The sequence below is a fragment of the Geotrypetes seraphini genome, chromosome 14 (assembly GCF_902459505.1).
Source record: "Geotrypetes seraphini chromosome 14, aGeoSer1.1, whole genome shotgun sequence".
Taxonomy (NCBI): Eukaryota; Metazoa; Chordata; class Amphibia; order Gymnophiona; family Dermophiidae; genus Geotrypetes; species Geotrypetes seraphini.
In genome coordinates, this window is record NC_047097.1 from 71,519,749 (window position 1) to 71,536,545 (window position 16,797).

At 42.5% G+C, this 16,797-nt stretch overlaps 2 protein-coding genes across 6 annotated transcripts in view; one reads left to right on the forward strand and one right to left on the reverse strand.

The window, feature by feature from the left end:
• ADAMTS17 (ADAM metallopeptidase with thrombospondin type 1 motif 17) overlaps positions 1-7,844 on the reverse strand; it is a 149,140-nt gene extending 141,296 nt beyond the window's left edge. For 3 of the 4 annotated variants that reach the window (XM_033920221.1, XM_033920219.1, XM_033920218.1), the window contains exons 1-2: positions 2,984-3,109; positions 1,719-2,062 (exon numbers count right to left, since the gene is read on the reverse strand). In XM_033920221.1, the coding sequence (XP_033776112.1) occupies positions 1,719-2,062; positions 2,984-3,059 (420 nt within the window). In that variant the 5' untranslated portion in view covers positions 3,060-3,109. Of the gene's footprint in view, positions 1-1,718; positions 2,063-2,983; positions 3,110-7,078 lie in introns of those variants that run through there. The other variant, XM_033920220.1, reaches the window with a different exon arrangement.
• CERS3 (ceramide synthase 3) overlaps positions 3,361-16,797 on the forward strand; it is an 80,847-nt gene continuing 67,410 nt past the window's right edge. Inside the window, exon 1 of one of the 2 annotated variants that reach the window (XM_033920224.1) lies at positions 3,361-3,491. The gene's annotated coding sequence lies outside the window, so the exon portion shown is untranslated. Of the gene's footprint in view, positions 3,492-13,044; positions 13,179-16,797 lie in introns of those variants that run through there. The other variant, XM_033920223.1, reaches the window with a different exon arrangement.

Sequence of the window (16,797 nt, forward strand, 5' to 3'; positions counted from 1 at the left end):
TTCAGTCATTCCAAAATCTAGTGGAAAAGTAATTGTCTCTGGAAAATTACATCAGAAGAAAAATAATACTGGAGCTAAATAATGTCCTGCTGGAAAATATATTAACGACCAATCAACTCACTGAAAGGACCACTATATTATTTTATACAAAGAAAAAGAATATCCTCAACAAAAAGTGGCAAGATGTTTGCACACCTAAATGACGATTCATCCTTTTACGAGTAGCTTTTGCAAGCAGAAGAGTCGACTTCTGAAACTACATCAGCACTAATATGACCGACTCAAATAAAAATACAATGATGCCACAAGAAAAGGCTACCTGGAGCCACAGATTAAGTCACACAATTGAACCAATGCATGGGACGTCACAAAGAGAAATCTCAAATACAATGTAAGCATAAAGCCATAAGAATAGCCATACTGGGGCAGACCAATGGTCCATCTAGCTCAGTTTCCTGTTTCCAACAGTGGCCAATCCAGGTCCCTAGTACCTGGCCAAAACCCAAGGAGTAGCAACATTCCAGAATCCCAAAGAGTAACAAAAGATTCCAGAACTCAAAAAGAGTAGCAACATTCCAGGCTACTGATCCAGGGCAAGCAGTGGCTTCCCCCCATGTCTTAATAACTGACTCTGGACTTTTCCTCCAGGAAATTGTCCAAACCTTTGTCAACCACTCTTACCACAACCTATGACAAAGCGTTCCAGAGCTTAACTATCCTCCGAGTGAATAAATATTTCCTCCTATTGGTTTTAAAAGTATTTCCCTCTAACTTCATCGAGTATCCCCTAGTCTTTGTGATTTTTGCCACTACAAGACAAAACTCTTGTATTCATTATTCTCCCTGCTCATGAAAAACATATGACAGGGTGTTTTGGGGCACAGGCACCTTTTATTCTCATGTGGCAATAAAAAGAACTAAAACAAAACAAACGCAAAAAAATAAGATGAAAATTATCTTAATACATCATCTTATTTTCTTTTTTTAATTCTATTACCTTTAAAATGGACTAACAACAACCACACCTACTTTCTTCTCATGTGAGAACCATGAAACTAAAGGTTTCACCAGATGGACAAACATAAAACATTCTGACAACAATACATCTGTGTATTACCGACATTTTTATTCCAATGGATGCTAAAGAAACCGCATCACAGCAGGTCATTCTGCCTTTGTTGTGGCCACTGGGGCCTTTGTGATGTCATCAGCACTGTGAATGGAGATGTCACTGTGACATCAGTCAAAGCTGAATGGACAGAGATGGGCTGTTGCATCACTGCATTCCATCACAGTGTGAACAGCAAGCAAAGGAAGGTATGGAAAGTTTTCTGGAGATGGAATTTATATAACAAATCATTTTAAATTATGACTAAAGTGGCCAATGAGAAGATATCTACATACACAGCGATAAGTTACATTAAAACATGGATGCGACCCCAGACTACAAAACTTTCAGAAAATAAATAAAAACCCTGCTATTCAAGAAATCCATGAAGACTAACTAACACCGTATGAAACATTTCAATCCTCTGTAACACCTCTGGACATGTCCAGAAATCCTCTTCTGTAATCCGCAAGATAATGGCAGAATAAAAATCACTAATGTAATGTAATGCATTACTCCACATTTTAACTTTATTCTAAAACATTTTTCCAGTTATTGTAAGGTGAAATTTATCTAAAATAAATCATAAAAAATGAATAATATTAAATACCAGTCCACCGCAGGTGCTGACAGATGCAAAACTGTGGCTGTGGTTCAGAACTTGTCCTCTGTAAAAACACAGCTGGGCTTCTGGGAGTGGAGTCCGACTGGAAGCATTCTCCATTCTCCTCTCCACCTGAAATCCCGAGGCCAGAAATCGGAGGTCCCTCTCCAGGTGAAGGTAGAAATCCCTTCCAAAGGCAGGTAAATGAATGACAAGCTCCTTCTGGTTTGCCAGAGGCAGGCGCTCAGCAGGGAGCCAGCGTCTCTCCCTGCGGTGCCCCGGCCTCCACAGCGCACCCACCTCCTCCAGCCTCACTTCCTGAGGGATCACCAAGTCTTCCAGCTCTTCGGCTAACATACAAAGAGAAGACACAAGTTGCAGGCAGTTATTTTTAAGCCTAATTGTTTTGTAATTACATTTTCTCCTACAGAAAAAAAAGGGTCTGTTTTCACAAACTGCCTTCCTAGACTTACATCAAGTGTTTTCAGCACTTCCTAACTGTTCCCACTGAGGAATAGAGAATCACTGGAGTCTCTCATTCATGGCACTGTTGTGTGTGAGTGAAAGTGCCACAGTGTCACTGCACTTCAGAAATGTTACAGCAGTCCAGGACAGGACCAGATACAACCTCTGGCTCACTAATGAATGGACCCTCTGCACTAGAACTAGACAAATGACAATAGCAGCCATCAGGCAGGAAGGAAGCACACAGTTCTGCCTTGGGGCATGTCTTGAATTTGTGGCTTCTGTATGTGTGCAGATGATTAAAATGCCTATGACTTATTAACTGGAATCAGGATGGGCATTTCACTGACATTTGACAGTTGTCTGGCTGCTTGTGTGCTCAAGTCAATTTTGTCCCCAACGCTTGGCTTGTAAGCTCTCCGGGGGAGGGACCTCACAGAGTGGTCATCTAACAGGGAACCTTCCTGCGCGGACAGGTGCGCGACTGAGAGGAAGGACCCAGGCACTGAACCTCTCTGCAGTCTGCACGTCCTCCGGGTCAAAGAGAAACAAAAAGGAGGAAAACAACCCCCTCCCCCCAAAAAAAATGAAATCATAAGAATCGCGGGCGAAAATTCCTCCAATACCAAAGCCAACTTCTAATGAATGGAAAGTATGAAGAGTCTGCCCAGAAGAGGGGGGGGGGGGAGAGAGAGAGAATGGCAAAGCCTTTGCGAGGACAGCCCCTGGGGGGGGGTGCGATCTGACAGATGAAGCCCCCACAGCTACACCTGGGGGTCGGAAGCAGCGCTAACCGGGCTTCTTACCTGCGGCCGGGGCCGGCTCCTGTCCCAGGAGCAGCAGCAGGAGCAACAGGTGTTGCGGGGAGCCGGCGCGGGCCATGATCCCGGGCGGAGAGACGCGAGGGCTGAGCCGGGGCTGCCGAGCTGCACTGCGGCCGGCTTCTCGCAGCTCAACCTGTGGCTCCGGGAACCCCGCCCCCACCCGTGGGGAGCCAACCAATCGCGAGCGGCCGAGCGCCGCTGTAAATAGCTCGGACGCGAGCTGTACGCGTGGTTGGCTGGCAGTGGAGAAGGCCGGCCGCTGGGGGGCGTCGGAGAGCAGAAAAGAAAATGGAAAGCGTTCCGTTCAAGGGCAGTTAACTAGCCTCTTGCTGATGCCCGCGCTGGAAGCTAGAGAGCAGGAAGGGGCTGGGATCATCGCTCAAGGGTGACACCTTGTGGTGAGACGAACATATGCCTGCAAGATCTGTGGAGCAACAGGAAGACCGTACAGAACCACAAAAAAACAAACAACCCCTCAACGCATTTACAAGTAAGTCAAATACAGGTCAAGATGAGGAGTCACTCTTCATAAAGATACAAAACATGTATGGCATCAAGCTCATGACACGGCCGTGTTTCAGCAGGCGAAAGAGCGATATATATATAAAACACAGAAAAAAAATACTAACTTTATTCTTGTATACTGCCCATCCATAAAAGTTCCCGGCAGTTCACAAAGAAGAACTGTACAATCCGTGAAATATACATAAGTTCAGAAAAAAACATAATAAAAATATACGGTTAAGAATAAACTTATGTAAAAACTTATCAAACAAGTGTGTTTTTAAAAACTTTCTAAAAAAGAATACATTTGAAAGATCAAGGAGCTTAACCAAGAGTTCATATCTCTTAATTGAAAGGCAAATGTCTTATTTAAAAATCTCTTATAACAACAAGCCTGAACAGAAGGGTACATAAACATAAAATTACTACGAATATTTTGTAATGATCTATAAAAGTTGAATTGAGAGGATAGGTATCCCGGAGCCAAACCAAAAAGAGCTTTAAAACAAAGACAGCCTAATTTAAAAAAGAATACGTGCCTCGAAAGGTAGCCAATGTAATTGCCAATAAAAAGGACTGATGTGGTCATATTTCTTTAGGCCAAAAATCAAGCGCACCGCCATATTCTGTATTAAGCAAATGCGTTTTAAGTTAATATTACAGTAGTCGAGAAAACACAGAATTAAAGATTGTACCAAAAGTCTAAAAGAGGCAGAAAGTGTAAAAATCAATAAAACCAATCAAAACCTACGTCTAAATCCGATTTGGGCGTATGGCACTAGATGCCCAAAGTCGGCAGTGAGAAAATGCCCATTTTAGAAAAATATGTCTAGAATTTTTTTTTCTCCAAAAATCATCTAAACGTCCAGGCTATTGTTTGTCCAGACCACCAGCCAATCAGCAGATCCTTAAGAAAGCCACAGCTTAATGGCTGAAATGTCGGTTCTATCTACCCAGACAAGTACAACAGAGATTAGTGCAGTGGGCTGGGAAACTGGGCAAGTTATCAGACCCTCCACTGACCCAGATGCCAAAACTTAGATTTTGAGCCCACTGCATATAATACACGTAAAACAATTTGGCTGTACAGCCCTTTATAAACCAAACAGAAGTGGAGGGCTGGAGTGCACAGCTATATTTTTAAAAATAATTTTTTAAAAAACCCACCAAACCAGTAGCAACACTGACCAGAGATACAAAAGGAAGAGCAGACAAGCAGGTCCAGAAAACAGATGCAAAATTCACGATGAGTATTAAAATCCAAATAAATCCGATGAAAGAGTCGTGTTTCTTAAATGGACATCAGTTGTCAGGGCGTTCCACAGAGGGAGCACAAGGAAGCTGAAATCTCAACATGGAAGGGCAGGAAGAGCCATTGAGAACATCTTAATGGTCACAGGAAGGGACGATGACCGTATAGAACAACCAGGACACTGAAAGAGCAATGAGTGAAGCCAATGTTATCAATGCTAGATTTTCTCAGAGTAATCCAAAGTCTTGTCATTACTAAACTAGACTTCTGTAATGTTCTATTTGTGGGTGTAACAAAATCAAAGATACGTACTTTACAAGTTGTGCAAAACACAGCAGCAAGGATGATCACGGGGGTATCTCGCTATGAGCATGTATCTCCAGTACTAAACAACTCCATTGGTTGCCCATTGAGTACAAAATTTTGGCTATAATACATCATGTACTCTAGAGGGAAGCACCACAGTATCTGATTCAGGCCTCGAGAGAATAAATGCCAAAATGCACTCACAAACAGTAATGAGATTGTCTCTTGAACAAACTTATGATGTGTACTATTAAAAGAGCTGGATGGCAGCAATCTCGGTAGCTGGCCCAAGACTAAGGAATGCAATGAAAGGTTCATTGAGATTGTGTTCTGATTTCAAACCTTTAAAAAAAAAAAAAAATTGCTGAAAACACATCTATTTGTTAAAGCTTTCTATAAATACAAAGACCAAATTCTGAATTGAGGCCCTGATGTTTTTATCTTATTTTAGATTGTGCATAGATGTAGAATTTTTATGTACGGTATGTCATTTAAATTATGTATGTGAACTTGTCATAAATTATTAAAATAAATAAATCAATATTAGAATTTTGAATTTTCTACAGCATAAAATTGGAAGCCAATGTTGAACCATCAAAAGAGGTGCTAAGTGACAGGGGGAGGTTTCATAGGGTTAACAGATTTTCCCGAAGGAAAATCCAGACCCATGGCCACGCCCCCAGGCCCTCCCAGTTCCGCCTTGGTTCTGCCTGTGTCACACCCTGTTCTGCCCCCAGCCCCACCCCCCAGATGGCATCCATGCATGACCTAAATTATGAAAAGCCCTTCAGTCACTTAGCACCTCTTTTGATGGTGCAACATTGGCTTCCAATTTCATGCTGTAGAAAGTTCAAAATTCTAATATTTATTTATTTATTTTGAAAATTTCTATTCCGCTATCAACTAGGCAGATTACAAATTCATATACAAGGGAGAAGGGATAGTGGGAGCCGGAAGGTCAAGAGAGTGGATGATGGAAAGGGAATTCAAGGGTGATCTTGTGAACCTTGTTTTGGAAGTATTTATCCATCATCTGGGGAGAAGGAGAGGGTGCTTTGAAGAGGGAGTTCTGCATGGCAAGGAGATAGGGACTGGAAGAGTGAGTTAGTTACCGGTAGCTAGATGTAGCAATCTTGCTTAGCCAGCATGAGAGCAGAATTAAAGGAAGTGAAGGAAGTCAGTATGTGTCCGAGATTTAAGTCAAAGGCGCTAGGTAGGGCAGGCACAGGAACGAGAGCTAGCATGGTTAAAAGGTGAAGTGAAAGAGGCTATTAGAGCCAAAAATATTGCCATCCCCAGATGACTTTTCTGTAAGTGAATTACTTTATGATGCAAAAAAATAAAAAAAAGAATGAGCAGTTGAGATAGGATTGTACTGGCATCTGGTGGAACATTTCAGCACTGCCTCTGGCATAAAGCAATGAAGTTGTCCTAACTTCCTGCAGCCACTGAGCAGGTTAGCATATTCTGCACTGTGCATTTTGAGATTCTGCAGATTTGCATAAATTTGCAGAGCAACACACATCAGAGAACCAGAGGCATAGTCACACCTCAGATTTTGGGTGGGCTACTGGGCGGGCATGTGTGGTCTTCCCCTCCCGACCAACTCAAAGTATTATAAATACCTGCAGTGGTGGGGATCCCTAAGCCCCACCAGCTGCAAGGGTCCTCTGGTGCCCAAAACTCCTCCCCCTTACACTTTCTTCAGCCAGTGGTTATGTCCATGTTCTGCGCTGCCCTGCCCTCCCTGTGCATGCTCAGTTTTTGCACCTGCCTGAAACTGAGCATGTTGGACTGTGCCACCAGCTGGAGCAAGTGGGAGAGGGAGGAGTTCTTGCCACTGGAGGATCCCTACCAGCCATAACAAGGGTGTGAGGATTTTGGGTGGGCCTGAGCCTACCCCTGCACAGAACTATTCATATAGCACCAGAGAAGATGGAGTTACAATGAGGTCTACAAGGATGTACTCAGAACTTGATTGACTGATGAACTGGCTACATTTGAATAACACTGACCTCTCTCATAGGATTTCTGATTCCCCTTTAGCATGTTTTCCCGTTTCCAACCAGAGCTGCAAGTATTTAGAACTGATTCTGTGAATCCATCTGTCTGTGTGAGCACATTTTCATGAAAATTCACCAATCAAGTTCAAACTTAGAAGGAAGGTGGCATATGGACTGATACCTCCCCTGCTGGAAGCGATCTCCATAAGAGTGGAGATATTTTCAATAGGGCTGAAGTTGAAAAGACTACAAAGAAAACAAGCATAAGCCTGGTTTTCACTTCCTTCCTTATGATTAATTTTAGCCCAACAACTTCCTTCTGCTCCTTTGGTCTTCTACTTTAATCAGAATCAGCCTGTGTTGAGCTATGGTGCTATGAGCCTTCACACACAACTTCATAGTCCATATTCCCCTTCTGTCCCAATTCAGCCCATCCTTATCTAGGCTACTCTCTGGAACCCTACAATTGTGGGGTTAACCACTAGGTGTTTCTCTGGGATTATGGGAGTCTCTCCTTTCCCCTAAGAGTTCCAAGTGTTGCCTAAGGCAGTGTTTTTCAACTCAATCCTAGAGTACTCCCTTGCCAGCACTTAGGGCTGCAGTGAGTGGCCACTCCTTGCAGGTTGACCTGCCCTCTCCCCCAGTTTCCCATAGATGCACAGATTTAACCCTTTCAGGACCAAGGGACATATTTGTCCCATAACTTTAAAATCCTATAAATTTTGATTGGGATAGTCTACAGTTCTAAATTTGATATGTACGGATTCCATATGATACTGCCTTTATGTAAACAAACTGGTTCCGACATTCATTCATTAGCGTCGTTGCCAGATTGACGAGAAGATTCACTTGCCACACTGTCCATAAACCAGAAGTGTGATTTAAAAAAAAAAAATAATGATATTTCACAAAAAAAATCAATTTTTTGGCATCTGCAAGCCCTTTTTACCATAAAAATGTCGTCAAAACCACAAAAATTGGCCTACGATCCTTATGGTCCTGAAAGGGTTAAGGGTTGTAACTTCCATTCTGTGTAAGTCAGGAGATCTATTGGCTGCTCCTTACAGCTTATCCTTAACAGTGTTATGCTGCTGTGGATTGTTACTGGGTTGTAACTGTCATTCTGTGCAGGTACCGTCACTTCTTCACTAGTAAAAGGACAGATAGAGACACCTGGGTAGGGTTACCATATTTAAAACAAGAAAATCCCAGACACATGACCCCGCCTAATTCTGTCCCAGCCCCGACTGGTTCTGCCTCTAGGCCCGCCCAGTTCTGCCCTCCAGCCCCACCCCCAGAAAGCCTCCTCTCTTTGCAATGAGCTCCGGCCATGTCTGGAGGGCTTGGAGTATGCACGGATGCCTGTGACATCATCTGAACATGCTCAGAGGCTCTCCAGATGTGGCCGGAGCTTGAAGGGGCTTTCCAAAACCCGGACAAATGCCAGGTTTTGGAAAGTCTATCTGGGAGCCCAGACAGTCCTCTAAAAAGATGTCTAGTAACCCTACATTTGGGTTTTACTTCTAATGAAAGCAATGGAGAGAAAACCCAGATGTCTCAATCCGTCCTTCTTTTTCTGGAGTCTTTGGGTAACCTATTCACCAGGAGATCCTAAGTGTTTATACCAGTGTCCTTTAGATAACGCTAAAGGTGAAGAGATCAGACCTCAAAATGGAAAAATTCTCTCTCTCCTCTCATACTATAATAAATCAGTGTATTAAAAGTCTAAAAAATGATTTATGAGACATTTCTGACTACACTTATCAGCTAATGAACAGATAAAGGAACTAGGCAAAAAATACTTTCCACTTTAGACGGTGCTCAGAATCCAAGATGGAATTGAAGAACTCAAGGTGGGGAATGAACCCCTACCAGAACTCTTATGGTATCTATCATTGCACCATGATTACTGTGAAAAGTTGTTTGAAACGCTTAATCAGGTAGATAATACTGTATAACTTGCACTCTTTCAAATAACTTGTAGAAATTTTGAAAAATCAGAGGTAAGTAACTTAACTGAAGATTGCTGCTAGCGTTAGTTAGGCTGGGTCCTGACGCGTTTCGCCTCACTGGCTTCCTCAGAGAACCCGCAAACAATCTTGCATATTGTTATTTGTCCTGAGTAAAACAGAAGAACATGATACATATGAAAAATAAATGTAATGAAATGCCAAATTCATACCAAACTCTCGACGACGGAGGCAAGGTACCTGGATTTAAATCAGTGAATTATTCTATTTCCTGTGACGTGAGCGCTCAGCTGAGCACCCGATATTTATGCTTGAGAAGAAATGTCAATCACCTAGTGGAGAAACGCCCACCACTCCACTTCTTTATTCAGTCCCAAAGGAGTCACTGTCTGCCAATGAAAAATCCAACTCTGTTCGTGCTTCCATAGCCACGCTTGAGAATCACCCCCCCTCCTGCAATGAGCCACCTCAAGAACCAAAAATTGTATATCCTGTACTTGGTGCGGAATGGCGAGCCAGTGTTGCACTAGAGGAGCATTAATCTCGCCCCTTCTGATTTTACTCATATGCTCAATGATACGGGTCTTAATGCTTCTGGTAGTGTGACCTATATAAAGAAGTCCACATGGGCACAAAATCATATAAATAACCCCTTGGGTATCACAATCTGAATGCTGTTGTAAAACATGCTTCTTAGGTAACCTAGGATGGTGAATACATGAAGTCTCCAGCGCTTGCGCACAAACAATGCAATGGCCACATTTAAAATGTCCGTTAGATGGAAGATTTGTGGGGACCACTGCTGTGCTCAAAAATTGTGAAGGGGACACACTGTCCCGTACATTCTTTCCTCTGGAATACGCAAAGAGGGGGGGTTGTGCTAAGCATTGGTGTACCTGAAGAATATGCCAATGGGCAGTAATGATTTTTTTGATATTAAAAGCTTTGTACGAATAAGGAAGCGTACACACCATTCGTGGTTCAGACTGTGCAGGGGGTGGTTGTTGTAACAAATATGTACGGTGGGCATATAAGGTACGTTTGTAAGCCTTTTTGATGATGCTATGAGGATACCCCCGTTCTTTAAAACGATTCCACATGTCAACGGACCGGAGTTTATATTCATCTTTAGTGCTACACAGCCGTCTGAGTCTTAAAAACTGACCAACAGGTAAATTATTCCTCAAATGATATCATATATCATGTATATGTATCATGTTCTTCTGTTTTACTCAGGACAAATAACAATATGCAAGATTGTTTGCGGGTTCTCTGAGGAAGCCAGTGAGGCGAAACAAGTCAGGACCCAGCCTAACTAACGCTAGCAGCAATCTTCAGTTAAGTTACTTACCTCTGATTTTTCAAAATTTCTACAAGTTATTTGAAAGAGTGCAAGTTATACAGTATTATCTACCTGATTAAGCGTTTCAAACAACTTTTCACAGTAATCATGGTGCAATGATAGATACCATAAGAGTTCTGGTAGGGGTTCATTCCCCACCTTGAGTTCTTCAATTCCATCTTGGATTCTGAGCACCGTCTAAAGTGGAAAGTATTTTTTGCCTAGTTCCTTTATCTGTTCATTAGTTACCCAGTTCTTTGGAACTAGTTTTGCTTTTTTGACCTAACCCAGTTGTTTATATTGGGATTCTATACTTATCAGCTGCCATAAGCTAGAAGTGAAACTTATGACAAGCAAAAAAAACAAGCAAAGATCCAGTTCTTCTGCCTGACAACATCTGTTATGACATTATAAAATGATGAAGCATATAGAATTCTCAAGAATATTATTTAGCAAGAATATATCATGTGCTAAAAGGGCACAGGGGCAAGGCTTGGAATTGCTGATATGGTAGATTGAAAGGGCATATGCGGGAAAAGGATAGGTTTTCTGGTAAACAGGACATCTACTGCATTTCTTTGAAGGGGTGAATGAATATGTGGATAAACGTAAACCGGTTGATAGTCTATATGGATTTTCAAAAGGCATTTGACAAAGTACCTTATGAAAGACTTCTGAGGAAATTAGAAAGTCATGTGATAGGAGGTAATGTCCTTCTATGGATTAAGAACTGGTTGAAAGACAGAAAATAGAGAGTAGGTTTAAATCAGTGGTCTCAAACTCGCGGCCCGCCAGGTCCTATTTTGAGGCCCTCTATATTTTTATCATAATCATAAAAGTAAAATAAAACAGCTATAAATGACAATATTATTATTAAGACTTAGCCAAAAGGAAAGATTTATAAACTATAAAGAGTTTGACCTCATGCAAAATTTACATTTCTTTAATAAGACATTAACTATATTTTTCTGAGGCCCTCCAAGGACCTACAAATCCAAAATGTGGCCCTGCAAAGGGTTTGAGTTTGAGACCACTGGTTTAAATGGTCAATATTCTCAATGGAGAAGGGTAAGCAGTGGGGTTCCCCAGGGGTCTGTGCTGGGACCGCTGCTTTTTAACATATTTATCAATGATCTAGAGATGGGAATAACTAGTGAGATAATTAAATTTGCTGATGACACAAAGTTGTTCAAAGTTGTTAAATCTCAAGAGGATTGTGAAAAATTGCAAGACCATGTGAGACTGGGACACTAGGCAAGAAAATGGCAGATGACATTTAATGTAAGTGCAAAGTGATGTATGTGGGAAAGAGGAACCCGAACCATAGCTACATTGTGCAGGGTTCCAAGTTAGGATTCACTGCCAAGGAAAAGGATGTGTTGAAACCCTCAGCAAAATGTGCGGCTAAGAAAGCAAATAGAATGTTAGGAATTATCAGGAAAGGAATGGAAAACAAAGAGGAAAATGTTATAATATCCTTGTATCGTGCCATGGTATGGTTACACCACATCTCTAAAAAGATAGAGTAGAATTAGAAAAGGTACAGAGAAGGGTGAGGAAATTGATAAAAGGTTTGGGACGACTTCCCTATGAGGAAAGGCTAAAGCGACTAGGGCTCTTGAGCTTGGAGAAGAGGCGGCTCAGGGGTGATACGATAGAGGTCTATAAAATACTGAGTGGAGTGGAAAAGGTAGATATGAATCACTTGTTCACTCTTTCCCAAAATACTAGGACTAGGGGGGCATACGATGAAGCTACTAAGAAGTAGATTTAAAACAAACAGGAGAAACAAACTATTGTTGATGACCATATTTGTCTTATCTAATGTTGGTGAACCCTGATTGTATCTCTCTTATTTTGTTGACATCCTTGGCTGGTTATTTATCTTTGGTTGTCAATAAACAAATTGTTTTTACTGTACGGCCTGGATGGGGGGGGGAAGGGGGATAATGGTTGATATTCTCCAGGGGCCATAAGAGTCCAGGTCCCTGATGTTAGGGTGTTAGGGGTTTGTGGGGAATGGGAGGAAAGGGGTTAGAAGCACTCCCTGTATAAAAATGTATGATGGGGGATTTTTTTTCACTACATTGCCACAGTTGCTTTATGGTTTCTTGCTGTATTGAAAAGTGTTTTGCAAAAATTTATTTGGCTGGCTTTCTATTACCATCAATAAAACAAACTGGAGAAAATATTTCTTCACACAACGTGTAATTAAACTCTGGAATTCATTGCTGGAGAATGTGGTTAAATCAGTTAGCTTAGCGGGGTTTAAAAAAGACCTGGATAATTTCCTAAAAGAGAAGTCCATAGTCCATTATTGAGATGGTTTGGGGAAATCCACTGCTTATTTATAGGATAAGCAGAATAAAATCTGTTTTACTACTTGGGATCTAGCTAAGTACTTGGTACCTGGGTTGGCCACTGTTGGAAACAGGACACTGGGCTTGCTGGACCTTCAGTCTGTCCCAGTGTGGCAATTCTTATGTTCTTACTTAATGTCATTCCTGCCCAGGGATCAGGGAATCAGCAGGAATTGCTTATCTATTAACCTACTGAGAATCTTTAGTAGGAAAGGGGGAGGGGTAAGGTCTGTCAGCAAAAAAAAAAGGGTGTGCTGATCTTGTAATAACCACCCATAGGAAAATAAAAACGGGAGCTTTGCCACAGGAAAATAGAACAAGGGGAGGAAGAAAAGCAGTGAGCAAAAATCAAAGTCTCTTTCTGCATTTTGGAGGAGCCAATGCATACAACTGGAGGCAGAAAAGAGGAGAACAGAGTGACAAGTACATTATCTTTAAAGGTGAGGGAAACCTACTGTATCTTTATAATGAATGAGTTGCTTGCAGGATGTCTAGTGTAAGTGAGAGTGGTCCTCCAGGGAAGATAACAGGATCTGTTGTCCTGGCCAGTTTTCACCCTGTTATTCTTTACTATACTGGAGTAGGCTGGTGTAGTGGAGGGGGAAGGGGGCCACACTGGCCAGCCTATGTCTCACGTGAGCCATACATTGGTGCTTACAGATGAGAAGCAGTGTATATGCGGACTGCTGGGCATGATGGACCTATGGTCTGACTCAGCGGAGGCGATGCTTTTGTTCTTAACTCAGAAGAGCTGCCAGGGAGGTGACAGAAATCCCAGGCTTGCCCTTCCCTGGATCGGTAGCATGGAATGTTGCTACTCCTTGGGTTTTGGCCAGGTACTAGGGACCTGGATTGGCTACTGGGTTTGATGGACCATTGGTCTGACCAGTAAGGCTATTCTTATGTTCTTATCTGCTGTTGAGACAGACATGGGAGATGCCACTGCTTGCCCTGAATCAGTAGCATGGAATGTTGCTATTCTTTGGGGTTCCGGAATCTTGCTAGTCTTTGAGATTCTGTCAGGAATCTGGATGTTCTTTGGGGGTTCTAGAATCTTTTGTTCCTCTTTGGGATTCTGGAATGTTGCTACTCCTTGGGTTTTGGCTCCTCTGGATTGGCTACTGGGTTTGATGGACCATTGGTCTGACCCAGTAAAGCTATTCTTATGTTCTTAGACAGTGCAGATGGTTGGCGCTGCGTGTGTGCTGATCCCATTGCACTGAACTATAGAGCTGCTGGGCTAATTAGCGCTGGACTAGCTTTGGCGTTAAATATTACCACAAATCATACTTAAATGTAGGCAAGAGGCTATAAAAGAGATTCCATTTCAGTGCCCAGAAGAGCGCACAAAAACCCTACTCTGTGTGTCCCGATTTTATGCAGCTGCTGAGAGTGGCTTTAGCCAACATCTTGCCAGGTGGCAGAGCAGAGGCACTATTCTATCCTGCCTCTACCATCCCAGCCCTTCTCCCCCATTCCTAGACAGGCTTTATATGGGTCTAGTTTGGGAGGGAAATCAGTGACAGCTCTGCAGGAATTTTTATTTAAAGTCTCTGTCATGTGGAGCAGAAACAGACGGGGATAGTAAATGAAATGGGTGTGTTTGGAAATATGAAAGTATGAAATAAGTCTGAATACAGACCAATCACTAGTTGCATAGAATTTCTTTGAAGGGTAAAGTCTTAGTGGGAATATAAATTTTTCATTTCACAAAAGGAGATAATTACACGCTGAGAGCTTTCAAATCTATATTAAAGTAGGCTGAACAATGATTATGCGGGATTGGCTGTGAAAGCTGAAGTGGAATCCCTCAGCCTTTTCCCACTTATTAACAAAGGCACGCTTACTGATAGAATACTTCACTCACTTTGCACCACTACAACTGAACTAAACTAAACTAAACCTTAGGTTTGTGTACCGCGCCATCTCCACAAGCGTAGAGCTTGGCACGGTTTACAGAGTTAGGGGGAAAGGAACTACAATGAAGGGTTATAGGAGAGGAACTAAGAAGATAGAGAGGGACAAGGGTACCAGAGAGCGGGAGGAGATTAGATTTTTGAAAAGAGCCAAGTTTTCAAGTGTTTGCGGAAGGATTGGAGGGAGCTTGAATTTCTGAGCGGGGATGAGAGGTTGTTCCAGAGTTCTGTGGTTCTAAAGGGGAGGGATGTTCCAAGTTTTCCTGCGCGGGATATACCTTTTATAGAGGGGAAAGATAGTTTCAGTTTTTGGGAGGGTCTAGTGGAGTGTGGGCTTGAGGAATTCCAAAAGAGTGGGATAACGGGAGGAAGGACGCCATGTAGGATCTTGAAGGCTAAGCAGGCACATTTAAAGAGGACTCTGGAATGTACTGGAAGCCAGTGAAGCTTGGAGAGGTGGGGAGATGTGGTCGAACTTGCCTTTTGCGAAAATAAGCTTAGCCGTGGCATTCTGAATTAGCTGAAGTCTATGTAGGTTTTTCTTAGTTAGGCTTATATAGATGGAGTTACAGTAATCCAGTCTAGAGAGGATGGTGGATTGAACAAGGACGATGAAAGCAGGATCTCACTTTCCTCAGCATATGAAGGCTAAAGAAGCTATTTGTATCTGCATCAATTTGTTTTACTTTTCCAGACTGACGCCCGAGTTTCTCTTTCCCACCGCCGCAAAGCAGCGCTTCGGTCTCCGCCCACAAAAGTGTATGTGCCGGTACATGCTGTATATACTGGGCTTGCTTGCAACGCATACGCTCCTTCATGCACCGCTTCTTTTCTTTTACTTACGCATAACCTTCCAGAATTATTTCTACCTGTTCTGCTTATTCTAACTGTCTTTACTTTTAATATGTCTCCGCCGAACATTCAAATCCCCTCTCACTGGAGACACTGGCCTATCCCCCCCTACAAACCCAACTTTCCGGTTCATAGACAACGGCGCGAAAGACAAAGGCGCGCCCAGACATTTGAGCGCAGCGCGGAGGCATGCGCCGCTCAAAATTACTGTTTTTAGGGGCTCCGATGGGGGGTTTTGTTGGGGAACCCCCCCACTTTACTTAATAGACATCGCGCCGGCGTTATGGGGGGCTTGGGGGGTTGTAACCCTCCACATTTTACTGTAAACTTAACTTTTTCCCTAAAAACAGGGAAAAAGTGAAGTTTTCAGTAAAATGTGGGGGGTTATAACCCCCCACAGCCCCCACAACGCCCCCACAATGCAGCGCGATGTCTATTAAGTAAAGTGGGGGGTTCCCCCCACACACACACCCCATCGGAGCCCTAAAAACATTAATTTTGAGCAGCGCGCGCCTCCGCGTTGCGCTCAATTGTCTGGGCGCGCCTTTGTCCCGGCGCGCTTTTGACCTGACACCAACCAGGTTCAATAAAGCCGGACATACTCTTGATATGGTACTTGTGCCAGAATCTCAGAATGACTGTTTTCAGGTTAAGCCCTATAAACAACTTCCTTGGTCTGATCACTTTCTTATCTCACTTCCCTAGAATATCAAGACTCATGTAATTAATCCTAGTCCCAAGATAATTACCTCTCGAGACTATACAAAGCTGGATGAGGCATCTATCTCTTCTAACTTTCAATCTCAATTAGAGGACATGCCAGCAAGGATCCTCCATTGATGATAAAGTCGCTTCTTGGACAGCCTCTATAACCAAACTTTTAGACTCTTTGGCTCCTACCCGTACTTTCACCATCTCCCCTCATAAATCAAAAACTCCTTGGTATACACCCAGTTTAGCCCTTATTAAAAAACAACTGTGCTCTTTAGAGAGAAAATGGTGGCATAACAAAAACTTAAACAATCTAAATAAATTCAAGGAACAAGCCATCTACTACAAGTCTGAAATTAATAGATCAAAAAAGAGTATTACTCCAAACAAATAAAAAAAGCAAAAAATACCTCTGCATTATATGCTATAGCAAAATCATTAACTACACAGAAGTTTGAGTCAAATTTACCTGCCCAATTACCTTTAGCTCAAGCTATTGCCTCCTATCTTATCAACAAAATTCAAACAATTAGAAGCTCAATCTCACAAGCAAACATCATTAATACAAAACCTGTTACAC